General features: G+C 37.8%; 1 protein-coding gene across 3 annotated transcripts in view; it reads right to left on the reverse strand.

The window, feature by feature from the left end:
• CLHC1 (clathrin heavy chain linker domain containing 1) overlaps positions 1–27,017 on the reverse strand; it is a 34,414-nt gene that overhangs the window by 6,022 nt on the left and 1,375 nt on the right. For 2 of the 3 annotated variants that reach the window (XM_026485750.4, XM_057309271.1), the window contains exons 2-10: positions 22,412–22,670; positions 18,433–18,620; positions 16,521–16,654; positions 14,107–14,308; positions 13,881–13,993; positions 13,413–13,506; positions 11,907–12,013; positions 4,361–4,535; positions 242–444 (exon numbers count right to left, since the gene is read on the reverse strand). In XM_026485750.4, coding sequence (XP_026341535.1) covers positions 242–444; positions 4,361–4,535; positions 11,907–12,013; positions 13,413–13,506; positions 13,881–13,993; positions 14,107–14,308; positions 16,521–16,654; positions 18,433–18,620; positions 22,412–22,588 — 1,393 coding nt within the window. In that variant the 5' untranslated portion in view covers positions 22,589–22,670. Of the gene's footprint in view, positions 1–241; positions 445–4,360; positions 4,536–11,906; positions 12,014–13,412; positions 13,507–13,880; positions 13,994–14,106; positions 14,309–16,520; positions 16,655–18,432; positions 18,621–22,411; positions 22,671–27,017 lie in introns of those variants that run through there. The other variant, XM_057309272.1, reaches the window with a different exon arrangement.

Consider the following 27,017-nt stretch of genomic DNA (forward strand, 5'->3'; position numbering starts at 1 on the left):
GGGACTGTTGTGGGGACTGGCTGGAGGGATGTGAGAACACCCTACCCAGAGTATGGCACAAAGCAGTACTCAATAAAAGTAAGATAGGTTTTTGTTAAAAGCAAACAGACAAATCTACTTATCAGCATACACAAAAGAGACTTTATAATGTAAATCCAAAATATTGCCTACTATCATGGGTGATATTACAATTAAAGTCTAGAATTCAAATGTATACAATTAAGTAGACTGTTTCACTCACCGTAAGTAAAGTCCTTGAACTGTGGTATGTATTCCATGGCCCTGTGAATCTGACCCTGTTTACATAGGCAAAGAAGAGTTTTCTTGTGCAGGCCACATTCACTGTAGATCATCTGAGCTAACGCCAGGCACTTGGCCTTGTTGTAAGTATCCTGTTCCCCATAATCACAAATCACATCTCCTAACTCTTCAGAAAATGTGACCCTAGAGCAAGCAGATCAATAGGTGTACTTTAGAGAGTTCTGGATGAGTGGATGAGAATAAAGTATTTGAAAATTCAGCACGGTAGGGCTGGATTTTCCATGATCTGTAAGAATTCCAAGTTAATGGGCAATTGATATAGAAGAAATTAAATACATCTAAGATTTAACAACAAGAACAAAAATGATCAGCACGTATTCTTTTGGGGAGGACATTTTAGCAAAACTGAGCTCAAGTTTTTACAAAATCTACAAACAAGGTTAAAACTCTCCTAAAAAGACTGGCGGGATTTAAAATGAGAAGGCAAACAAAAATTCTCTTATAATTGAGGATCTCAATGGTCTTGGCAGTTATCTAATCTAGATTCTAAACCCTGTAGAATGTAAGAACTTATTAAATGTTGGTTAATGACTGACAACAAATTTTAGCTCAAAATTAGTGACAGATCTTGCAAGTGTTTGCAAGAAACATGTGACACCAGTGTTATTTTTAAAATTTTTATAGATATATACAAAACGACAGGGAGGAAAAAGGATATAAGACGCCCCTCCTAGGAGAGACTGAAGAAGTAGTTCTTTTGAATTGGCTCACTTAATAGGTGTCACTTGTCATCATTTAAAAATTTTTTTTAATTTTTTTACTTGTCATAACATTTTAATGCGCCATCTTCAAACCAAATTGAAGTGAACCATCTGCACCAGCACGTTGCACCTAGAAACGATCAGCATAGGCCAAAACACATCTGGATATGATTAAAGATATTACTTCTAATCACTGGTTGTACGGAAATTTTACTTTAGTTATATTTTTGATAGGTACAAAGTTGATCACAATTCACAGAACCTCAAGTTGCAGAAATGGGAAGTACAAACTCCCTGTGATGGTTAATTTTATGTGTCATTTTGACTGGTTCATACAGTGCCCAGATATTTAGTCAAATATTATTCTGCAAGTCCGTGAGAATGTATTTGAAAGAGAGTAACATTTCAATCGGTAGACTGAATAAAGCGGATTGTTGTGAATGTGGATGGCTCTCATCCTATCAGCTGAAGGCCTGAATGGTACAAAACGGCTACCCTCTTTCAAATGAGGGGGAACTCCTCCTGCTTGACTGCTTAGCTGGGACATCAGTCTTTTCCTACCTTTGGACTCAAACAGAAACATTGGCTTTTCTTGAGTCTTGAGCAGCCTGCAACTTACACCATTGGCAGCTCTCTTGGGTCTGTAGCTTGCTGACTGCAGATGTTGGGACTTACCAGCCTCCATAATCACATGAGCCAATTTCTTCACACACACACACACACACACACACACACACACACACACACACACACACATTTTATATAGGGAAATGTATGTGTGTGTGTGTGTGTGTGTGTGTGTGTGTGTGTGTGTATATAAATATATATATATAATTTCCCCTATTGATTCTGTTTCTCTGGAGAAGCCTAATTAATATCTTCCCCAAGTGGGCTACTGGGAGTGATAGCTGAGCAGAGCCTCTCTTTCATCTCCCAGACCCAAGTATTCTACCTCCTGGGGATACACCATATAATTGTCACTAGTTTAAAGAGTGCATTCCATCCTGAAGCATCTTTTTCCATCTTCAAAGGGTAGAGTGACAAGCTGGCATCACCTGGACACAACCTGAACCAACCATGAACCAAGTTTGGGTTTTTTTTCCTTGTCTGTTGGTCTTAGGTCACCCCACCCCTGCATGAGGCCATAGGTATGAGCTGTGGAAGTTGTGTCAGTCAGTTGGTGGTAGTTGACATGGGTTCTGGGCCACCTATTCCTGAAGCTTAACTTGATGCTCGGGATCTGCCTGAGCATGATCTTGATTGTACCTGATTTTAGATGCTCTCTGAGCCCATCTGACCTCATGACTTGGTGAGCCTGTCAGAATCCAGTTCATGATGAGCAGTTCCAGTTCCACAGTCATTGGTGTTCCCTGGATAGACACTCCAACTTTAGCAGGACCCAGTAGGTGTTTTTTTAATAGTATATTGTTGCTTGTTACGGGTGGCAGATAATCTACTGGGATATCTCTGGGTAGTCCCAAGCTAAATGAAAACTGTTAGTGGGTATCAATTATCATGATTTGATAAAGGCACGGCGACCACAGTCATCCTACCAGACAAGCCATCAAGACCAACAGAAGTGTAAAAGTGAAAAGAATATAAAATGTTACAGGAGAAAGATGAGTAATAATTAATATGGATGAATCTCAAAATAACTATAAGTGAAAGACCCAGACCAAGAAGAAAAAATAATACATAATATATAATTCCATTTTTATAAAATTCTAGAAAATGAAACCTCATCTATTATGACAGAAAGTAAATCAGTGGTTACCTGGAAATGGGGTGGGGGTGGAATGAGGTTGATTATCTCAGCTGTGGTGATGATTTCATGGGTGTATACATATGTCAAAACTTGTCAGATTGTACACTACCAATATGTGTAGTTTATTATATGTCAATTGTATCTCCACAATGCTGTTTTCCAAAAACTCAGCAAACTGTACATTTGAAATATGTATCGATTATTGTATGTAAATTATATCTCAATAAAGTTGTGAAAAAACAAATTATAGCCCTAGGATCCATTATCATGACAAGGGCTATAGTATATCCTCCTACCCTCCTCTTATAAGATTCCCCCAGAATTATACCCACAAAACCCTGGAAAAGTTGTGCCTAGACAGAGTGAAATTAAGGTGAGAAGCACATACATAGGTGTTGTGCAAGTGGCTGACTATAGTACATGCTGTTTTAATGTCCTGCCAGGATCCTCCTTCCCCCTTGCTCTGGGTGTTAGCTGCCAGTGGCTTACAGGTCCCCCACTTCCACAGCAAATTGCCCTTCACTGGGGGGAGCCACCATGCCCAGGAAGTAATGCCCCATCCAGGCAGCCCATAGCCCTAATAGAGACTAACAGAGAGGTACAAAAGGCTGGCCCCTTGCCTCAGGGGGACAGCTCTGTGGTGTGGTTTATGCTCCAAAGCCTCTATAAATAAGACCAAGGTTAGAACTTGCCTGAGATCACATCCTTTCTTGGTTTCCCAACACACACACACACACACACACACACACACACACACACTCTTCTCTATTCTGCTTCACTCACTCCCTTACAGGGTTTTCTTGAGCTCTTCCTCTATCAATCATGTACACTCAAATTCCTGCCTGAGGCTTTAGTTCTAGGGAATCTAACCTAAGGGAGCTCTAGTACAAATCTGCCAATCTTTACTGAAACCCAACTCCAAGAAGCCATCTCCTGTCTATCCTTACTGATTTGTATGTTCTAAATGTTACCTTGGTCCACATCCATTCTGCTTTTAAGTTTTCTCCTAGGTTTATTCTTTACATGTACCTATAACCTATCTGGATCCAGATTCCTGCCTTATCCCTCTGAGTAGCATGAGACTGATTAATTCTTTTCTATCCTTACCAATCAACTTCTTTTTTTTTTTAAGATTTTATTTATTTGACAGAGAGAGATACAGGAAGAGAGGGCACATAAGCAGGCGGAGTGGGAGAGGGAGAAGCAGGCTTCCTGCTGACCAGGGAGCACGATGCGGGGCTCGATCCCAGGACCCTGGGATCATGACCCAAGCCGAAGGCAGATGCTAAACGACTGAGCCATCCAGGCACCCCTACCAATCAACTTCTATCCACCATCTAGTGGCCATGAATCATCCTGTAAGCTGCCATTACTCAACTCCTGATCTGGGCTCATTCTGACTAGACCCCATTACTGCATGAATGCTTAGTAAATCCTTTTGACCAATTAATTGTAACAGAGACCTGAGATAAATGTTCAAATTATGTACTAATAAAAAACTACCGAAATCTTGAGAATAAACAACTTCATTAACCAACTATCAAAATTAAGTTAAAAACTTAACTTTGCTTACCTTTCCTGGGTGACCCAATTGATAACTAAATCTAAACGTTTTTCAGATAATCCACATTTGATTCCTTCCAGGGTTAGTTCTGCATCAATAGGACATCTAGAAGCATGACTTGTGCTAAAGATGGCCTCAAAAAATAAGAGTAATGGAAAAGGCTTGCCTCTAATCTTTCCAACAGCTATAGAGAGAAGAAAAGTTTTTGAGTTGAACACTTTATGTAAATAGTAGTTAGTTTTTTCTTACTTCGTATTATTTTCATCTCTTTGCATCTTCGAAAAATTTTAATCTAAAATAACATACTTAAATTTTTAACTAATGCTTATGGATTAAACATTACATTTTGGATAATGACTAAATATTACATGCTATGTGAAAACAGAGGCAGAGGCTGGAGTGATGTGTCTACAAGCCAGAGAATACCAAAAACTGCTGACAGCTACCTAGAAGGTAGGAGAGAAATATGGAATGTAATATTCCTCAGAGCCTTCAATGGAAATTTTAAAAGCTGAAAGAATATACCACCAGCAGACCTGCACTATAAAAAATGCTAAAGGTAGTCTTCAAGCAGAAGGAAAATATCAGATGGAAATATGAATTACATGAAGAAGTGAAGACCAGAAATGTTATGTGCTATGAATATAAGTATTTAGAAGTATATTGTTTTTATGTAATACATCAAGTGGTATAACATCACCTGAGGGTAGAATGTGGTAAGTTAAAGATACAATCTATAAACCCTAAAGCAACAACCAAAGTAAGACAACAAGGAGTTATAGCTCATAATCAGCAAAGGAGAAAAATGGAATCATGAAAAAATTCAACTAATCCAAAAGAAGGTGGAAAAAGGGGGGGAAATGGTAACAAAGAAGACGTAAGAAAAATAGAAAACAAATAAAACTCAATCATGTCAACAATCATATTAAATGTAAGTGATCTAAACACTCCAATTGAAAGGCAAAGATTGTCAGAGTATATAAACAAGTAGTATCCAAGTGTACACTGCCTAGAAGACACTGACTTTATTTGTTTTAATTTCCAGTTTTTATTTATATTCTGGTTAGTTAACATATATGGTAAAATTAGTTTCAGGTATAGAATTTAGTGATTAATCACTTATATATAATAACACCCAGCGCTCATCACAAGTGTCCCCCTTAAAATCCATCGCCCATTTAGCTCATCCCCCTGCGTACCTCCCCTCCATCAACCCTCAGTTTGTTCTCTATAGTTAAGAGTCTCTTATGGTTTGCTTCCCTCCCTCTTTTTTACCTTTCCCCTATGTTCATCTGTGTTGTTTCTCAAATTCCACATGAGTAAAATCATATGGTATTTGTCTTCTCTGACTTATTTCACTTAGCATAATACACTCTAGCTCCATCCATGTCATTGCAGATGGCAAGGTTTCATTCTTTTTGATGGCTGAGTAATATTACATTGTAGGTAGGTAGGTAGGTAGGTAGGTAGGTAGATAGATGTAGATACATATAGATAGATATAGATATCTCCTTTATCCATTCATCAGTTGATGGACATTTGGGCTCTTTCCATAATTTGGCTATTGTTGATAATGCTGCTATAAATATCAGGCATAGGGCTGCATGTAGAAGACAATGACTTTAAATACAAAGACACAAAAAGATCAAAAGTAAGAATATGGGAAAAGATATACCATGCTAATACTGATCAAAAGAAAAATGGAGTCATGCTTCTAATCTCAATGCTTACTACAAAGCTACAGTAATCAAAATTGTATGATACTGATACAGAATGGATATCTAGAAAAATATAATAGAATTAACAGTTCAGAAATAAAAAGTTAACAGTTTAACACCCAAAATGCACAGTGTCATCACTCATTATGTATGAATACTTCTGGAGGGTAACGTGACCTGATTATCAGTCAGTTATCCAATTGTAAATAATTGTTGGAATGGTTTCTTGACTTTGAGTCCACTGAATAAAAGCTACAAGATTATACTCTGTGTTACATCTACTAGGATACAATAATGAAAATCATGCACACAAAAATGAGATAGGTCATTTCCACACAATTCACAGTCAAGCAATCTCTCTAAATATATATGTTTATATGTATCATGTATATGGCAACAAATTTTTCACGTTCAAATAAATGTAAAAGAACATTTTTTTCAAATTGTTGAATTTAAAGTGTTTTTTGGGGAAAACTTATGAAAAATAGGCTGTATATATTTGACATCAAACACTGTCACTTAGAATGAAAATAATAAAAATTATCTGTATCTGTAAGCTCCACTGAGTATATTTCTCCTTATTTACACCTCTCTATTTCTTTCTGAGTTTCTCATCTTTTTATTTATTTTTTATTATTTAGTTTTTTAAATTAACATATAATGTATTATTTGTTTCAGGGGTACAGGTCTGTGATTCATCAGTCTTACACAACACCCAGCACTCAACACAACACATACCCAACCCAATGTCCATCACCCAGCCACCCCATCCCCCTGCCCCCTCCCCTCCAGCAACCCTCAGTTTGTTTCCTAAGATTAAGAGTCTCTTATGGTTTATCTCCCTCTCTGGTTTCATCTTGTTTCATTTTTTCCTCTCTTCCCCTACGATCCTCTGCTTTGTTTCTTAAATTCTGCATATCAGTGAGATCATATGATAATTGTCTTTCTCTGATGACTTATTTTGCTTAGCATAATACTCTCTAGTTCCATCCATGTCATTGCAAATGGCAAGATTTCATTTTTTGATGGCTGCGTAATATTCCATGGTGTATATATATATATACACACCACATCTTCTTTATCCATTCATCTGTCTATGGACATCTGGGCTCTTTCCATAGTTTGGTTACTGTGGACATTGCTGCTATAAGCATTGGGGTGCAGGTGCCTCTTAAGATCACTACATTTGTATCTTTGGAGTAAATAGCCAGTAGTGCAATTGCTGGGTCACAGGGTAGCTCTATTTTCAACTTTTTGAGGAACCTCCATACTGTTTTCCAGAGTGGCTGCACCAGCTTGCACTACCACCAACAATGTAGGAGGGTTCCCCTTCCTTTGCATCCTCACCAACATCTGTCATTTCCTGAGTTATTAATTTTAGTCATTCTGACTGGTGTGAGGTGGTATCTCATTGTGGTTTTGATTTGTATTTCCCTGATGCCAACTGATGTTGAACATTTTTTCATGTGTCTGTTGGCCATTTGGATGTCTTCTTTGGAGAAATGTCTGTTCTTGTCTTCTGCCCATTTCTTGATGGGATTTTTATTTTGGGGGTGTTGGGTTTGATAAGTTCTTTATAGATCTTGGATGCTAGCCCTTTATCTGTCATTTGCAAATATCTTCTCCCATTCTGTCGATTGTCTTTGGGTTTTGTTGACTGTTTCCTTTGCTGTGCAAAAGATTTTTATCTTGAGGAAGTCCCAAAAGTTCATTTTTGCCTTAGCTCCCCTTGCCTTTGAGACATGTCTAGCAAGAATTTGCTGCAGCCAAGGTCGAAGAGGTTGCTGCCTATGTTCTCCTCAAGGATTTTGATGGATTCCTGTCTCACATGTAGATCTTTCATCCATTTTGAGTCTATTTTTGTGTATGGTGTAAGGAAATGGTCCAGTTTCATTCTTCTGCATGTGGCTGTCCAATCTTCCCAACACCATTTGTTAAAGAGACTGTCTTTTTTCCATTGGATATTCTCTCCTGCTTTGTCGAAGATTAGTTGACCATAGAGTTGAGGGTCCGTTTCTGGGTTCTCTATTCTGTTCCACTGATCGATGTGTCTGTGTTTGTGCCAGTACCATACTGTCTTGTTGATTACAACTTTGTAATAGAGCTTGAAGTCCAGAATTGTGATGCCACCAACTCTGGTTTTCTTTTTCAACATTCCTTTGGCTATTCAGGGTCTTTTCTGGTTCCATATAAATTTTAGGATTATTTGTTCCAGTTCTGTGAAAAAAGTTGATGGTATTTTGATAGGGATTGCATTGAATGTGTAGATTGCCCTAGGTAGCACAGACATTTTAAGAATATTTGTTTTTCCATTTCTTTGTGTCTTCCTCAATTTCTTTCATGAGTGTTCTATAGTTTTCTGAGTACAGATCCTTTGCCTCTTTGGTTAGATTTATTCCTAGGTATCTTATGGTTGTGGGTGCATTTGTAAATGGGGTCAACTCCTTAATTTCTCTTTCTTCTGTCTCATTGGTGTATAGAAATACAACTGATTTCTGTGCAGTGATTTTATATCCTGCCAGTATACTGAATTCTTATATGAGTTCTAGCAATTTTGGGGTACAGTCTTTTGGGTTTTCCACATAAAGTATCATATCATCTGTAAAGAACGAGAGTTTGACTTCTTCTTTGCCCATTCGGATGCCTTTTATTTTTTGTCGTTGTTGTCTGATTGCTAAGGCTAGGACTTCTCGTACTATGTTGAACAGCACTGGTGAGAGTGGACATCCCTGCCATGTTCCTGACCTTAGGGGAAAAGCTCTCAGTTTTTCCCCATTGAGAATGATATATGCTGTGGGTTTTTCATAGATGGCTCTTATGATATTGAGGTATGTACCCTCTATGCCTACACTGTGAAGAGTTTTAATCAAGAAAGAATGCTGTACTTTGTCAAATGCTTTTTCTGTATCTATTGGGAGTATCATATGGTTTTGTCCTTTCTTTTATTAATGTAGTGTATCACATTGATTGATTTGTGGATGCTGAACCAACCTTGCAACCCAGGAATAAATTCCACTTGGTCATGGTGAATAAACCTTCTAATGTACTGTTGGATCCTATTGGCTAGTATTTTGGTGAGAATTTTTGGATCCATGTTCATCAGGGATACTGGTCTGTAATTCTCCTTTTTGGCGGGGTCTTTGTCTGGTTTTGGGATCAAGGTAATGCTGGCCTCAAAAAAAGAGTTTGGAAGTTTTCCTTCCATTTGGATTTTTTGAAACAGCTTCAGAAGAATAGTATTAATTCTTTTTTAATGTTTGGTAGAATTCCCCCTGGGAAGCCATCTGGCCCTGGGCTCTTGTTTTTTGGGAGATTTTTGACTACTGCTTCAATTTCCTTGCTGGTCATCGGTCTGTTCAGGCTTTCTATTTCTTCTTGGTTCAGTTTTGGTAGTTTATACGTCTCTAGGAATGCATCCATTTCTTCCAGATTGTCTAACTTTTGGCATATAGTCACTCATAATACGTTCTTATAATTGTTTGTATTTCTTCAGTGTTGGTTGTGATCTCTCCTCTTTCATTCATAATTTTATTTATATGGGTCCCTTCTCTTTTCTTTCTGACAAGTCTGGCCAGGGGTTTATCAATCTTATTAATTCTTTCAAAGAACAAGCTCCTACTTTCGTTGATCTGTTCTACTGTTCTTTTGGTTTCTAGTTCATTGATTTCTGCTCTAATCTTTATTATTTCTCTTCTCCTGCTGGGTTTAGGCTGTATTTGCTGTTCTTTCTCCAGCTCCTTTAAGTATAGGGTTAGGTTGTGTATTTGAGACCTTTCTTGATTCTTGAGAAAGGCTCGTAGTGCTGTATACTTCCCTGTTAGGATCGCCTTTGTTGCATCCCAAAGATTTTGAACAGTTGTGTTTTCATTTTCATTTGTTTCCATGAATTTTTTAAATTCTTCTTTAATTTCCTGGTTGACCCATTCATTCTTCAGTAGGCTGCTCTTTAGCCTCCATGTATTTGAGTTCTTCCCAACTTTCCTCTTGTAATTGAGTTCCAGCTTCTCATCTTTCAAGAATTCAGTTTAGTTTTAAAATAAAAGGAATTTTTAAATTCTAAGCATCAATTAAGTATCACCTAATACTGGTGAATTTCTCAGCATAAGATCCACATACCTAGAAAGCTAATAAAAGTTGGCTGTTTTCCAATTTCGCTGGTAATTTTACCTATTTAAGCATTCCTTAATTGTAAGCTTTGACTTTATTAAAACTTGTAATCCATACTTTGAGCAGATCCAGTCAAGGGGAGAAGAAAAAAACCTTAGGAATATACTAATATCACTTTTAACTTCACCAATTTCAGAACATATCCAAAGGAAGAGTTCCTGGGTACTTGTAAGATGTTTGAAAATTTTTAAGTAAAATATTAAATTTTTCAACATAAAAAAAAAGACCTGAAAACGGAACACTACAAAACACTGCTGAAATAAATTTTTTAAGACCCAAATCAATGTAGAGATATGCCAAGTTTATGGGTTCATCAGACCAAGTAGCCAATATTGTTCAGTGCCTATTCTCCCAAAATTTATCTATTATTTAATGCAATCCCCAGCAGAATTTTTTGTAGAAATTTACAATCTGATTCCAAAAATTTAAAGAGAAATATGAAAGACTCAGAATAGCCAAATTAAATTTGATAAAGAAAAACAGAGTTTGAAGTCTAACACTCTGATTTCCACACTTACTATAAAGCGGCAGTAATCAAGACAGTGTAGTATTAGCGTCAAGATAAACAAATAGATCAGTGAAACAGATTAGACCTAAAAGTATAAGGACAACCGATTTTTCAACAAAGGCAATCATGTGGAGAAAGTCCTTTTAGTAAATTATCATGGAACAATTGGATAGTTACAGGCAAAAAAAATACCTTAACCCATACCTCACACCACATATCAAAATTAAATCAAACTGAATCATAGGCCTAAATGTAAACCTAAAACTATAAAATCCTAACCAAAAATCATAATCATAATCATAGGAGTTAAAATCTGCAGATTAGACACAGATTTCTTAGGTATAACACTAAAGTCATGATCCATAAAAGAAAAAAAAATTCACAAATTGGATCTCAACAAAATTTAAAACTTCTCCTAGAAAGAAACTTCTAAGAGAATGAACAGACAGGCCACAGACTGGAGAAAATATTTTTAAATCATATCTGATAAAGGATTCGTATTCATACAATGTAATACTACTCAGCAATAAAAAAGACTGAATTACTAACAGATGCAACACACGGATGAATTTCAAAATAATGATGCTGAGTGCAAGAAGTCAGTCAAAAAAGATAACTTACTATGTAATTCCATTTATGTAAAATTCTAGGAAATGCAAACTAATTTACAGTGACTAAAAGCAGACTAGCAGTTGCCCCTGAGAGGAAGTTGTGGGAGAGAGGGAGATGGGAAGGGTGAGGAAGAGTCAGAGAGAAGGATCACTGAGGGCAATGAGGGAACTTTTGGGTGATACAAATGTCAAAACTTATCAAATTGTGGAAATACATACACTGTGTTGTATGTCTGTCAACTTACAACAACAAAGCCGTTTTAAAAGGAAGTAGAGCAAATTTGACAAAATGTTAACATTTACTAAATCTTGATAGTGAGTACATGGCTGTTTTATGTTTCTCCACACTTTTCTGTATACTTGAAATATTTCCTCACTTCATGTTGAAAAACTAATCAAGTTCCTCAGTGTGACGCTAAAGAAACTGAGTAAATAGCAGAGATAGGGCTGGAGCCTAGATCTTTAGTCTCGGACTTCAAAACTCTCTCCATTCTATCAGGGGGAAAAGTACAATCTGCATACATACATAAGGTTCAGAGAAAAATGCTTACCCTTAAATTTATTCACTGTCCCAATGTTTTGAAGAATTCTTCTAGGACTGTTTGCTGCAAAACAAGCTGCCTTTTCATATTCACCAAGCAACATTAATTCATTGAACCTACAGCCGTTCCATTTCGTTATACACAAAAAAGAAAAGAAAACTGATTAGAAATGTCTAAAACAGACTAAACACAGTAATATAGAAAAACCATATCTAGATTCATTCACTCGGTAAGATTTTTTTTCACTCTTTCTGTAATATTCTGTCATCTCTGTATCCTCAGAATAAAAATCTCACCTGACGGAAGACTTTGAACCTTACCCTGTACTTCATTCCTATAGTAATTATTGCAAGACATAGAAAATGGAAAGAACTTGACCTGATGCACAATGAGCTCAGATTTTTTCTCTTATATCATCTGCGGATGAAAGGGGATCTCAGGGGAAAGAGGGGCAATCTGCTTAGAGACTCAGCTTAGGGGAAACAGTAACTGAAACACCAAGAAGGTGGAACTGGAGATCAAGAGGTGTCCTTGGTATTCAGAAGCCTATGTTGCTCTGCCAGACATCAGACTCCTGGTTAATTATGAGACTAACACAAGAAGAAAAAATAATAGTTCAGTTAACCTAAGCCTCTACTCCTCTTCCTAGGGCAAAATGTCTTCAACCCAGCCCTTATCCCACAATTAATAAAACTATGGCAAACAGGATTTACAGTGTTGCAAATGAATTTGAAACCCTAGAGGAGAAAAACACTAAAGTCATACTAATAAGCAAAATACATAAAACTTCTAATCTCAACAAGGGTTTTGCTCTCATATCTAAAGCTGATAAACCGGGAGATGCATGCAGTGTAAGGAAACAGCACAGACTTTGGTGCTGCCCCAAAATGACCTTCGCCCCTCTTTGTACCATATCAATAAGACAATCGACAATTAAAAATTGTTTAACATATGACTAGGACTATTACATATGTTCCTTACATATTGGACTCATAGCCTATAAATTAATCTCTTAAAGAACAGTCTTAGGTCTTCTTAAGCCACTATTATACATTACACATAGTAACAAACATTAGGGAGAAATACACCTCTTAATATGTCATAGGATGGAAATGATGAGAAAAAAACGATTGAATGAGTTAGGATAATCTGACTCAAGAAGACATTCTCAAAAACATTTCATAATATCAGGCTAATGGCTAGGAAATGCAAATATATATATAAATAAAACTTAAATCAACACTACGAGCCACCTATATCCTGTGAAAAATCTCCTAGACTACCAATCTAATATTTTTCACACAAAGAATCTATTTTTTAAAATTCTAGTTTATTTTCCAATGTTTGCTAGAGTAAAATTGTAAAAATACAAAATCTAGAGACTATAGCTCATCAAGATGCTAAATAAATGCTAAACATTTAATAAATATTAAATATTTACATAATATTTCAATGAATCTTAAATAAATGTGGTAACATTTTAACAAGGAAAATCAAAGCTTTTAAAATATTTGCCTTTCGATGTAGCAAAGCAAAATTTCAGCTTCTTTTGCCTTGCCCGGATCGTCTTCAAGCAGTTCCTCAACAATGCCTTCGTCACCTATAATTACTGAAAACACCACAGGATATTTAAGGTGATCAATCAACAGAAAATAATAAATATACATGATTAATTAATCAGCAACTTAATGCTATGGTTTCTAACAGCACCAACCTCTTCCTAAACTGAGTGGCCTCCCTGTTCATGTCTCCGTATTTTCAGGTACATTTTGAGGTATTCTCTCTTTGGTTACCACATCTACTATTTACCAATTATCTGTTAGCTGTCGAAGGAAGAAGCTCATAGGGTAATAGAGATATAACAAAGGAAGCACATTTTTTATTTCTTTAAACTCAGCCTAGGTAAACCCTCTCTCTTTAGCTTTCTGAGGGGAAAATGATGTTTTCCATTATTTGCGGTAATTAAAAACAAAGATAAATTACCATGTAAACTTTGAGTTTTCTGAATTTGCTCCACAAAGTCTTGAAATGAGCTGCTCATATCAGATTTTACCCAAGAAGTAAGTGCATTTGAAATAATCAGCAGTCTTTGATGACTACAAAGATAAAAAAAAAATCAATATACTGAATGTAAAATCAAATAGTGGAGTAACAGAATAAACACAAATAAAAGCTTCAAACTTAAAAAGTATATAATCAACTTTCATACCGAAATTGTAATTCTTTGTTCAGATTTTCAGCTAAATCTCTCCGTTTTAATGTCACAATCATTTCCTCATCTAACTCTGCCTTCCTCTGAACTGGTACATATTTTTTCAACATAGCCTGTTTAATTTCAGCATATTTATCTTCAAGATGTTTCAGGTATTTAGTGAGAGCAACTAAACTGACGGAGTCTTGGAGAGTCATGCCTATGGGGAAAATGGAACAAGTCAAAAGTGAAACCGTGTTGGGGACTCTTATGCTCAAATGGCAAGTCTTAACAAAATAGATCATAGTTCGCTACGTTAAGAAATAATTAAGGGACGCCTGGGTGACGGTTAAGCATCTGCCTTCGGCTCAGGTCATGATCCCAGGGTCCTAGGATCGAGTCCTGCATTCGGTTCCCTGCTCAGCAGGGAAACTGCTTCTTCCTCTGCCTCTGCCGCTCCCCCTGCTTGTGCTCTCTCTCTTTTGCTCTCTCACAAATGAATATAATCCTTAAAAAAAAAAAAAAAAAGGAAAAAGAAAGAACTTGTTTAAAAAAAAGAAATAATTAAGAAATGGTAGTAAGAACTTATAACTTACTGAACATAAACAGAATTAGCACACAATTTTAAATGTGTGGCATTTTTAAACATATCATCAAGGAAGGCTAATTGTTCAAAACTTAGCATCTTCAAAAGTTTTTTTAAGCTTTTTAGTTTTTATTTTATTTTTTATATTTGAGAGAGAGAGGGCGCACAAGCTGGGGAAGGGGAGGGGCAGAGAGAATCTTGAGCAGGCTCCACACTCTGCAAGGAGCCCAACTCGGGGCTTGATCTCACAACCTTGAGATCAGGACCTGAGATGAAATCAAGAGTCAAAGTCCATCTGGGTGGCTCAGTCAGTTAAGCGTCTGCCTTTGGCTCAGGTCATGATCCCAGGGTCCTCGGATCGAGTCCTACGTCGGGCTCCCTGCTTAGCGGAGAGCCTGCTTCTCCCTCTCCCTCTGCTGTTCCCCTTGCTTGTGCTCTGTCACATAAATAAATAAGGAAGGAAGGAAGGAAAGTCTTTAAAACAAGAGTCCAACGCTTCACTGACTGAGCCACCCAGGCTCCCCTACATGTTAAAAAGTTTTAATGACCTCACTGTCACACCCCACAAAACTTTAAATATCACTGTTACTCAATACCACAAAGAGCTTCTGCCTAACAATTCAGGGTTTTTGTCCAAAGATTTCTCACTAACCAAAGATTCCATTAATCTACTACAGCAAACCCCACGGAAATCTGTTTATTCTCTCCAAAGCAAAGTTTATGAAACCTGCCAAGCCCTCAGTCCTCTCCCCCTCTTTGCCCTCTGTATTCATTATTCATAACGACTCAATCACAGACACTTGAAATGATTCCCTTATTCAGGCCAATTGTTGGCTTTAAAGGCGTACATCAAAATTCTCTCCTAGAAACACCGCTGGATTAATCCTACTTAATTTTTAATCATTCCCTTACCCTGAATCCTCTCAGCATTTAATCAATTTGACTTATTCTGTGCTTATTCATATGTACCTTATTTGTAGTTTGATTATCACAATTTTATATTTGAAAGTGTATCTAGTCCCTGCTTCCACCAAATGCAGGATCATCGTCCAAGCTCAGGTGAAATCCTCTGGTATGGAGCAGTTCATTATTTTCAAGACACAGCTGCTTCTGTTGAAACCAACTCTGACTTCCTAAAATTTCCACCTATTGATTCTGCCTTTGGATAAACACTGGTTGAAATCCTTAAAAGTTTTAAGTACAGTTAGCTATTCTAAAGTCTCCCTTTTCTCCAAGATGAATATTTACAATTCTATCCATGCATCATACAAACCTGTCACCATCTTCGAATTCCAGGATATACTCCAATTTCTTAAAATGTGGCCTAGCTGAAGATAAAGAACCAGGGAATGCCAACAACAATGGGAATGAACAACATTCACTAGAACCTGATACACTACAGTTTTTTTATCTATTATACCAGGGACTCTCAAACTTTAGAACCACCAGAAGGCCTTGCTAAAACACTGTTGAGTTCCACCCCACCCCCACCCCAACTCCCGTCCCTGGAGTTTCTGACACAGAAAGTCTGCAGTGGGGTCAGAATTTGCGTTTCTAACAGGTTTTCAGGTAACGCTGACACTGATGCAGGAACCAGACTTTAACAGTCACTGCCTTATACTTTATATATTCCAGCCAGTCTGGAACTCTCTCAGGCTTTCAGCGTTGTTGAAGTTGTCTCATTCCCTTGTATCCACCAGGAGCCCGGCTGAAGTTGTTTGTGAAGTCTGGCAAAGTCCTGGTGCCCTAGCAGACATGCACATTGCAGCACATACATACTCATTTGTATGATAGGTAATAACGGAAAACAGTTGGAATTTCAAACATTTTAAACAAAATACAATACCTGGAATAGGTTTTGAAGGATCTTTGGAGAAAGTATGATATCTTACTTCTTTTGCATCATATTCTGCCCTAAGTTGTTTCATTTTGTCTATTTGCGATTGAATCTTTGAGGAATTATTTTCAATAGCCCTCATTCTGAAAAACAGAAAGGCTTTCTTATCTTTCTTTCAACTAGTTTAGTTATTTAACCATAAGATTTAAGGTAAAACAGGTTAAATCATGACTTTATTTTGGCTAATTATCATTTTGAACCATTATGGACTTAAGTGTTTAGTTTACAAAACAATGCCCATAAAAAGTTAACTAACCTCGAAAGTGAGGAACAGTTTTCTTTCAGAGCATCAATAAAATCTTACACTATGATTCACAACCTTACTGGAAATTACCGCGTATTAAACATAATAATCTGGCCACAAAGTACTATGTCTTTCCCTACAGTAGGACCTTTGCACTTACAATTGTTTTTGTAATTACAGTAGCTTCCTGCGGCTGCTTTAACAAATTGCCGAAACTTACTGAGAGCTTCAAACAACAGGAATTTACCCCAGAGATCAGAAATCCACAGTCAGTATCACTGGGCCAAAATCAAAGGGCTGTGCCTCCTCTTAGAAGCTCTAGGGAGGAATTTACTCCTTGCCTCTTCCAGCTTCTGGGGCTGCGGGCCTTCTGCGGCTACAGCACTTCAGTCTGTGCCTCCGTGACCACACTGCCTTCTCCCCTGCTGCCTCTCTTCTACAAGAACGCTTGTGATTGTATTTAAGGCCCACCTGGATAATTCAGGATAATCTCCGTATCTCAAAATGCTTAACGTAGTAACATCTGTAAAGACCCTTTTTCCAAATAAAGTTACAATTCCAGGTTCCCAGGATTAGTACCTAATATCTTTGAGGCCATTTTCAGCCTCCTATAGTAATTTTCATCCTAGAGCTGGAGGAAGAATAGCACCTCTTTGAAATAAAGCTGTCTTATTCCAGAAATGGGGATCTTAAAGACCATTTCTTTTAAGCATTATTTGAAGTTCATTGCCTACTTTATCATTGATATGTTGGCCCTGCGAGGAAATAACAGATTAAGATATATTAGATATATAAAGGCCAGTTTCTGGAAAATTAAAAACAAGTTTGTCAGTAGAGAACTTCTGTCCACGTCTGATTACTATACAGAGTTCCTGGTGACTACAGATGGCTCAGCGTAAGGGCCTGCAGTATTTATGAAAGAGGGACTGTGCAAATAAAAGACCCTTTGGCTTTCATCCAAAAAACTTATGCTTGTGGAAGAAGAGAATGTTAAAAGCAGACAGACTTTGGGGTGTCTGGGTGGCTCAGTCGGTTAAATGTCCGACCCTTGATGTCGGCTCGGGTTGTGTCTCAGGGTGGAGGGATCGAGCTTGTGTAAGGCTCCGCGGTCTGCTTGAGATTCATTCTCTCCCTCTTTTCCCCTCCACTCACGTTCTCTCTAAATAAATAAAATAAAACCTTTCAAAAAAAGAAAGTAAGCAGACTTTCAAAAGAATTGAAAGCAGGGACTCATACTTCTACATGAATGTCCATAGTGGCATTATTCACAATAGCCAGAGGTAGAAACCACCCAAGTATCCATCAACAGATAAATAGAAAAAATGTGGTATATTCATACAATGGAATATTATTCAACCATAAAAAGTAATGAAATTGTGATATATGCTACAACACGGAAGCGAAGGCATCAAATGGTTACTTCTTTCTGTAACTACTTTTAGGATCTCCTTATCTTTGACAATTTCGCTATGATAAACCTAGTTGAGAATCTCTTATTGTTTACAATGCTTGGGATTTGGGGGGCTAAGAACCACTCTTTGTAAGTTCCATTGACTAGGTAATAGAACCAAGTAACAATTATCATCTTTTGGGCTACTTACTAATATACTCACTTACCTGGCTTCAAGTTGGATTGTTCTTTTCCTGTGATACACCAGTGCCATGGGCTCTGCTGCCAAAGCTTTAAGTTTTCCATGAAGACAAAATACAGTTCTTTGGCTTTCCTTCATTGTCTCAATAAAAGCATCATATTCTTTTTTGATTGAAGTAAGAATGGATTTGTATGCAGTGACATGCTCTATTACCTGAAACATGATTTTTCTGCCTATGGTACTGAATTTTTTCTAGAAGATTATAGAACAAAAGCCTTGCAAACAGCATTGTAGATTATTTCTTAAATGAAACATGATGAGCAGTTAGAAGTCTTAAATTTTAATACCCAAGATATTAAAGACAACTAATATTTACTCAATATGCACTTTGTGAATCATTTCAATAGTATGAGCTTAAACATTCTTGCTCTACTCAGTAGGAACACGTACATCACATGATGTCAGTTAAAACCAATAGCAGGTCTAATTATCTCAATTATAGATCTTTGAAATATAATTATCTATCATCCCTTACTATCTCCAAATTTAGTCTCTGGCTTCATTCAGACCTTAAAATCCTGGATTCCCTTCACTTCTCTGTTTTTCTAACCTATCAGCTCCTGCTGGCTTATCAGTACTCTCAATTTCCCAATTACATTTCTATTGCTAAGATGTCAAGTGCAACTATAGAAAACCTGCTACATATTCATGGTTTCCAATGGTGTGTATAAGTACAGAATATCTCTAGACGGGTAATAAAAGAAAATAGAAACAGTGGGTGCCTGCAGAGAAGCAAAGAGAAAGCAGGGTCTGAGGTAAAAAGGACCTGATTTTCCATTGTATATTCTTCTTTATTGGTTTCCTTTCCTTTCTTACCCTCTCCCTTTCCCTCCCCTTTTTTCTTTCTTTCTTTCTTTCTTTCTTTCTTTCTTCCTTCCTTCCTTCCTTCCTTCCTTCATTTTTCTTTTTCTTTTCCTTTTTCTTTCCTTCTTTCTTTCTTTCTTTCTTTCTTTCTTTCTTTCTTTCTTTCTTTCTTTCTTTCCTTCCTTCCTTCCTTCCTTCCTCCCTTCCCTTTCCTTTCCTTCCTATCTTGTGTATGCATTACCCATGCAAAAATAATTAACATTTTAAGTTAAAAAACAAAAAATTATAATTTACAGTTTCCAAATTCCGCACATGAGGATTTTAGAAAGGATCAATATGTATAGGGAATAATGATCAATCCATAGTTTCTTCCGAAAGCTATACTTATGCTGTTTACCCCAGCTACATCTCTAGTCTCTAGTATCCCCCATCGGTTTTCTGTTAGCTGAACTGTATCTAGAAAAAATTATCTGGTCTGGAAAAGATCTGGTCTATCAAGAAATAGTACAAAGAGATTATAGATCGGTGGTAAATACTAGTAAAGGATATGTGAGTGGGAGATACTGGTTGTCTTTTTGACAAGACCATATTACCCATCTACCCAAACCAGGAGGACGGCCACCCAGGAACTTTTAATGAAACAGAGGCCATTAGTCTGTAGTCTTCCAAATTAAATACCCCACTGTTCCTGGCCATTCGCCACTTCACATGCCTCTAAGATATGCCACAACAATCCAATATAATTTGGATACGTTAATGGAGAGAAAAGACTTGAAGTGACACCACAATCAGCTCCCATACCTGCTTGTTAGAAGACACAGATTTCAGAACACTAATGGAAACCGTTAAGAATGCACAGGAAATGCATAAAAGTAAAGGAAGCACACTGGCATGCTACAGGTAGAATCCAGTTTTGCTTGACTCACAAAATATTTTAAAAGGCAGGAAATTTCACCAAAAGCTATATTTCCAGCTTCTCTTGAAAACTCTACCAACATGAACCCCCATTCCTTAATGGCAGTAATCAGCTGGAGCTTTAGACTGAATTGGTTCTTCATTTTGCCACAGTTCTCATGACTCCTTATTCTCTTATAGCCAACCCACTTAACTCTTTCATACAGCCTTCCTGGCCTCTACGTCATTCAAGTTTGAGAGGCAGGTTTGCATTAAACTCGAGAGACTTGGTAAATACAGGGGTCTGAGGGAGATGAGGAAGGGTAGTCATTCCACCTCAGCTCCTATATATGGACATAGGCTATTTGTACAGGCTACCAGAAACACAAAAACCAGCCATTTCCAGAGGACAGTTGCCTCCATAATTCACCCACTTCTGTAGAAGTTCACCCTTCCTAGCTTTGGTCTTCCTTGTTTACTGTCTTTGGCTCTTTCTATAACCTACCCTCTATTCTTGTTACAGGAGTCTCAGGTCCTCCTTGCTTTGATTCAGGCAAAGTTCGCCAGATAAAATCCTCTATGGGTGATTCTAAGCAGAATTTGGTATTTGTTCTCTGATTTCAAGTACTCAGAGATGCAAGTTAATACTTTCATCTTTGCCCAATTAGATACTTCCAAGGAAAGAAGGAAGATTAGAGAAGGCAGTCATTAATAGTTTATTAACAATCAAGTGTGCTGGAATAACATGAAAATGAAAAGATTGATTATCTTGAGAAACTAGAAGAAAAGTTTCTCTAAATTCCAAATAATTTCTATTTCAGACACCCTCTCAGTCCTGAAGAATAGGATTCTTTACAAGGCACAAAGGTATAACTTATAATGTACAATGGACAGAGAGTCCACATGGAAACCTTGGGAGTTAGGGAGAAAAGGACTATAGATGTAGATATTATCTTTCATTTATTCCCATGTCTTTTCTCTGAGAATTAAATTAACCAACACCACCTCCAAAATGACTTCACTAGAACTATACTAATTTAAAGCAAACAACTCTTCCAGTAAGAAAACTCCAATAAGTGTCAGCATTCGAGCATGCAAAGATAAGCGTGTCACCGTCATAACTTTCCTCTGCTGGTTTGAGGTAAGCAGAGTCTTAGCATGATTCTTGATATTGATGAAACCATTCAAAACACTGCCTTTAAACATTCATCCAATATATTCTTTAATGACTCAAAAGCAGTATCACTGATCATAACAACATATAAAATGAAGCTAACCTGCCAATGTGCCAATTCTAAAAGACAGTGCTTCGAGATGACTGAAAAGAAAAGACTGCTTCTTTATTTTTACCCTTATGGATACTCATCAATTTTCTTAATCCACTTGTAGGTATAGATCACTACTTTGCGTTCATTTTTCCTTAGAGTGATGCACTGTTTTTAATTAGAGGAGAAATAAGATTCATAGTGTATAGTGTTTAAAAATTAAACAAAAGACTAAGTTCCTGTTTTGCCTGTGGCTGTTCTACTCAGAAACCAATAATCAACAAAACTCTTAAGATAAATAATTATTTCTTCTGGGTAAGGAGGAAAAGATGCTGATTTCACTTATTTTACTGCCAGGGCATCTTTCAAGGGGGTTTTAAAAAAGGGATGGGGGGAGAACCAAAGGCGAAACTGCATTTGTTTATAGGAAAAACAAGTGTTTCTAAAACCTTAAAAAGCAAAATCAAATGTTATATAAAGCCATAATACTTTCTAAACTCATCTATTTCCAGTGTTCAGTCCAGTCAAACCTCTTGTTTACCGGACCTATCTAGACCTCTAACTCACAAAGGCTTCCAACTTAATATGCTAGTTCAAATCTAAGCCAAGACTTTAATGATATCACAAACCTAAAACAACAACTACCAGGTTCCTGCTTGGCAGCCCAATTCCTAACAAATCAGATATTTTAGATAAAAGGCCAAGTTGATGTTAGAAGGCACAAGTAAGTTGTTGCTCAAAAACTGACAGGCTGCACTCAAGCTAAAACAATCGAAACACTCGTTAACTATCTAGTGATAGAAATCCAGCACTGTATTTTCCCCATTCATCCCTTCCCAATACACTGGATGAACTTCTCAAAATTGACAAATGAAGTGTACTCAAACAAGCGGTGATGTTATTAAGGCAGGAATATTAGTTGTCGAGATAGACCATTGCTACCCCCATGAAAACTCCCTCATCTGAAGAGTGTTATGATACCTTATCAAAAACGTTTCGGTATATGATGTAATATTCATCAGCAGGTCCTTCCTCATCACAGCCCACTCTTTCAGTTTCTGTGATTATGTATCTTTGCATACGTTCCAAAAATTCCTTGTCACTTCTACTAATGATAGGAGGGAGAACTGCATGTTTATTTATTTCTTGGATCGACATATGTCACAATCTGCACACTTGTTCACCAGAGAAGAGTTAAGTCTTGACTTGCTTTTGCAACAAAGCCAAAACTTTGATAAGCCTGAAAGAAAAAAAAGACCATCAATTGATCTGAAGCTTAAAATAAATTAAGTCATTGCTAAAAAATTTACAGTAAATTAAAACTGGCGTAAAATGTGTATTTGTCACGGGAAAAAAATTTCCCATGAATCTTGGAGATAAATATCTCAACCTAAGAATTCAAAGGTCTAACCTAGTGTACCGTCAAGTGCTACGCCTCTGGGGTAGAAATACCGAACACAGTCAGTAAGGACCTCTTGTCTTAGCAACCAAGCCTATGTGTCACGTGACTGGACGGTTTCTTATGCTTAATTCAATACTTTCTAACAGAAGGTTTACCATTTTGTTTGTTTCACATGAGAAACCCGGTTTGGAAGCCTCCTCATGATACAAACAAGGTCAAATACTTCTCTACCGGTGTGCTTACTTGGCCCAGGCCTAGTCATGACAGCTACGAACACCTCATGAATTTATTTTATGATAAACTTTATTATAATTCTTATCTTTCAAATAAACTTACTAACTAAAAAGTAAGAAGTCAGAACTTCTGCTAAAATCCATCCATCAATGATGTCGAAGATAACAGTCCTTTTCTAGCACAGTTTCAAGCAGCTACATTCCATTGCTCTTTAAGTAAAGAATCATTATCCAATTAGAGTTGGACACAGAAGCTGATTCCTGAAAACTTCGTTAACATCAAACAGAACCCATGGCTTGCTGAAAAATGTCTGGCAAGGCAAACATTGAACTCTTCCCAACTTCTCCCCTACCCATGCACATTCAGATATAAAATTTGGAAAATATAAACCAAAGAAAATTAATGAAAAACTAAAAATCATCCAGAATCCTCTATTCAAACATAATGATTATTTAATATTTTGGTATATTTCTTTCCAGTTATAAAAACTGGAATTTTTATAACTATAAAAATTAGGATCACACTTTATATTCAGCTTTGTATCCTCATGCTTTTCACTGAATATAAAAAACACTTTACTACGTCGTTGAATAGTTTTCAAAAACATGACTTCTATGGGCACCTGGGTGGCTCAGTCAGTTAAGCAACTGCCTTCAGCTCAGGTCATGACCCCAGCGTCCTGGGAGAGAGTCCTGCATCAGGCTCCTTGCTCCACCGGGAGCCTGCTTCTCCCTATGCCTGCCACTCCCCCTGCTTGTGCTCTCTCTCTCACACACACACAAATAAATAAAATCTTTAAAAAAAAAACAAAAACAAAAACATGACTTCTAAAGATTGTGTAGTATTTCATGGTATGATACACATACTTTTTTGGAGGGCGAGTACACGCACAATTCGGGGCAGGGGAGGGGAGAGAGGGGCAGAGGGAGAAGGAGAAGCAGACTCCCCTCTGAGCAGAGAGCCTGACGCGAGGCTCCTCAATCCCAGGACCCTGAGATCATGACCTGAGCCGAAGGCAAACGCTTAACTGGCTGAGCCCCCTGGTGCATACTTGGCTTAATCATTCCCCCACTGTTGGACATTTCCACTATAATAAGTAGCGCTGTGATGAATAAATGTCTAAATCAATTTTACCATGTTTTAGTGATATAATTGATGTCTGGTTATCTAAAATGATATATATGGCCTATAAATCCTGCCCACAGGTCATACGCAGGAGGAAGGAGACACCAAAATAATTTCAAAGTTAAAAGATCTAATTTACTTTATATTGATGAACTGGATAATGAAAAACCAATTTATAAATGAACATAAAGTAGTTCCAATAGGTAATAATCCACAAATGGATCAACAGTTTTCCAAAGTGAGAAATCAATTTCCTTATTCATTCATTCAATCAATATTTATTGTTTACTAAATGCCAGCATTATTTTATAACTACAGATTCAGTAATAAATAAGATAAAGTTCTTGGCTCCTTGGGGCTCACAATCTAGTATGAGAAACAGACTATAAATAAACAATGTAATTTCAGATAGTAAAAGATAATAGTCAAAGGAGGAAGGAATGGGTGTGACCACTGGGGAGTTAATGGTTACATGTGAATACCAGTGGCCTCCTATTAACCTTAGGATAAAATCCAAGTTTCTTTACTTAGCCTATGAATGCCCTATACCAACCAGGTAGTCCGCCTTTTCATGCCCCTCCCCTCCTCATAACTGCCATCCCCTCTCCCATCAGTTTGCTGAGAGTCCTGCATAATTCTCTCCCATCTCTGCATTCCCTCTCTCCATCTTCAACACTCCCTGCCCCTCCAAGATAACACTCTTACTACCACTCTCATTTACTTGGCTTTTACTCATTTTTCAGATTTCAGCTTATACAGCTCCAGGAAAGCTGCCCTGAATTCCCTTAAACTTGGGTCAACTTCTACATTGTCCCACGGTCCTGTGCACTTCCTCTATCACTCAGCCACTCTGTAATAGAGACTTTCTGCTTACATTCTCTATCTCTCCTGGTAGGCAGGAACCAAGATGTTCTCACGCCCCATTATCCTTCCCTACGTATATGCATTCCAGTGCATACATAGTAGTTTCTAGCAGAATACATACTCAAAAAATGCTTAATAATCACCGAGCAATAATCTGGTCTGCTCAGAAGACATGACTTGTGGTGTCCTCAAACCAGAACACAGCTAAAGTGATTTTCTCAGCATCTACAAAATGTCCCAGAGTCACATAAACCAACTTAGATTACCTTTCACTCACTCGTTCATACTAGACACGTAGGGATGCAGAGAAAACAAGTCACAAAGGTTCCCAGTCAAGTCCATTGGACTAGTTAAATAAGCCGTTGCTACAGAGCAGAGAGGGCAGTGCGACAGAGGTGGGCACAATGGGCTCCAAAAGTCCAGAGGGGCACCTCACTAGTTTGTGGGAGAGGGCAGGGAAACATGAGGAAAAACATCTAATGGAACAACACCTAAGGCAATGCTTATGTTGTGCTGCATTTATTTATTCAGTAAATTGGGAGGGGCACCTACTGTGTCTGTCGCTATCCTAGATACTAAAGATACAGCGTCGAACAAAACAAAGTCCCTAACCCCCGAGAAGTTACATTCTGAGAGACAGACAACACCCACAAATACAGATGACACATGGGGCTAAGTTGTATAAACGAACAAAACAAGGAATGGGGACTAGAAAGAAGGTGGGAGGGTGCTATTTTATACAAGGCATTAAGTTGGGAAAGAGGAAAGCCCTCACTGATAAGGTGACATTTTAAAAAGTAGTTTGAAGATTCCTGGGAAGAGTGGTTGGTGCAGACAGAGCAGCAAGTCCAAAGGCCTCAAAGCAGGAGAGCATCTCTGACAAACAGCAAGAAGGCCAGTGGGGCTAGAAGAGAATGAGAAAGGAACAAAAGAGGTAAGGTCAGAGAGGTAGCTGCCAGGTCATGTAGGATATAAGGCCTTGAAGGCAGGACCACTACCAGCCCCCTCCCCCCACCATGGTGCATCTTCGCACAGGTTAGAAAAAGGTGTCCCCTTTCACTAGGCAGACTTGGCAAGAGGAACAATGGGCTGGAACATGGCCTTGTCGTTCCAGTGCTGGAGCAACAGCCTCACTTATAGGAATTTATGCTTCATTCTCAGTGATGTGGGAAGCCATTGGAGGGCTATGTGCAGAAGAGTGACGCTGACATACATTTTTAATCTTTCTTGCTGCTCTGTGAAAGACAAGGGTCAAAGCTGGAAGAACTGTTAGAAAGTGACTGCAATAATCTGGGCAAAAGCTAATGGTAGCTTGAATCAGGTGGTAACAGTAGAGGTGGTGAGAAGTGTTCTGTACACTGAAAATAAAGCCAAAAAGAATTTGCTGTGCATTAAGAGGGTATGTGGATATGAAAGAGCAGTCAAGGATGACCATAAAGTTCTGGCCTTAGCAATGAGAAGATGGGAATTGCCATTTACAGAGATGGGAAGAGCAATTTCATGAGATCAGGACTTCGGGCTTGCCTACGAGAGGTGTTGAGTAGTCGGCTGGATATGTGAAGGTAGAGTTCTAGTGAATGGTCTAAGTGAGAGATAAGTTTATCAGTCATGGGCATATAAATGGTATTTAAAAGTTATGAGGCAGATGGGTCACCTGGGTGGCTCAGTTGGTTAAGTGTACGAATCTTGATCTCAGCTCAGGTCTTGATCTCAGGGTCATGAGTTCAAGCCCCACATTGGGCTCCACACAGGGCATGGAGCCTACTTAAAATAAAATTTAAAAATAAATAAAATAAATAGAGTTATGAGACAGAATGAAAATGACCTGGGAAATGTCAAAATGCAGAGGTCCAAGGACTGGGCCTCTGGGGTACTCCAAAATTTATAGAGGTCTGGTAGATCAAGAGAAGCAGCAAAACAGCCTGGAAAAGAGTGTCCATGGAAGTAGAAGTGAGAGCGGTA

Source organism: Ursus arctos, unplaced genomic scaffold, assembly GCF_023065955.2.
Source record: "Ursus arctos isolate Adak ecotype North America unplaced genomic scaffold, UrsArc2.0 scaffold_8, whole genome shotgun sequence".
NCBI lineage: Eukaryota > Metazoa > Chordata > Mammalia > Carnivora > Ursidae > Ursus > Ursus arctos.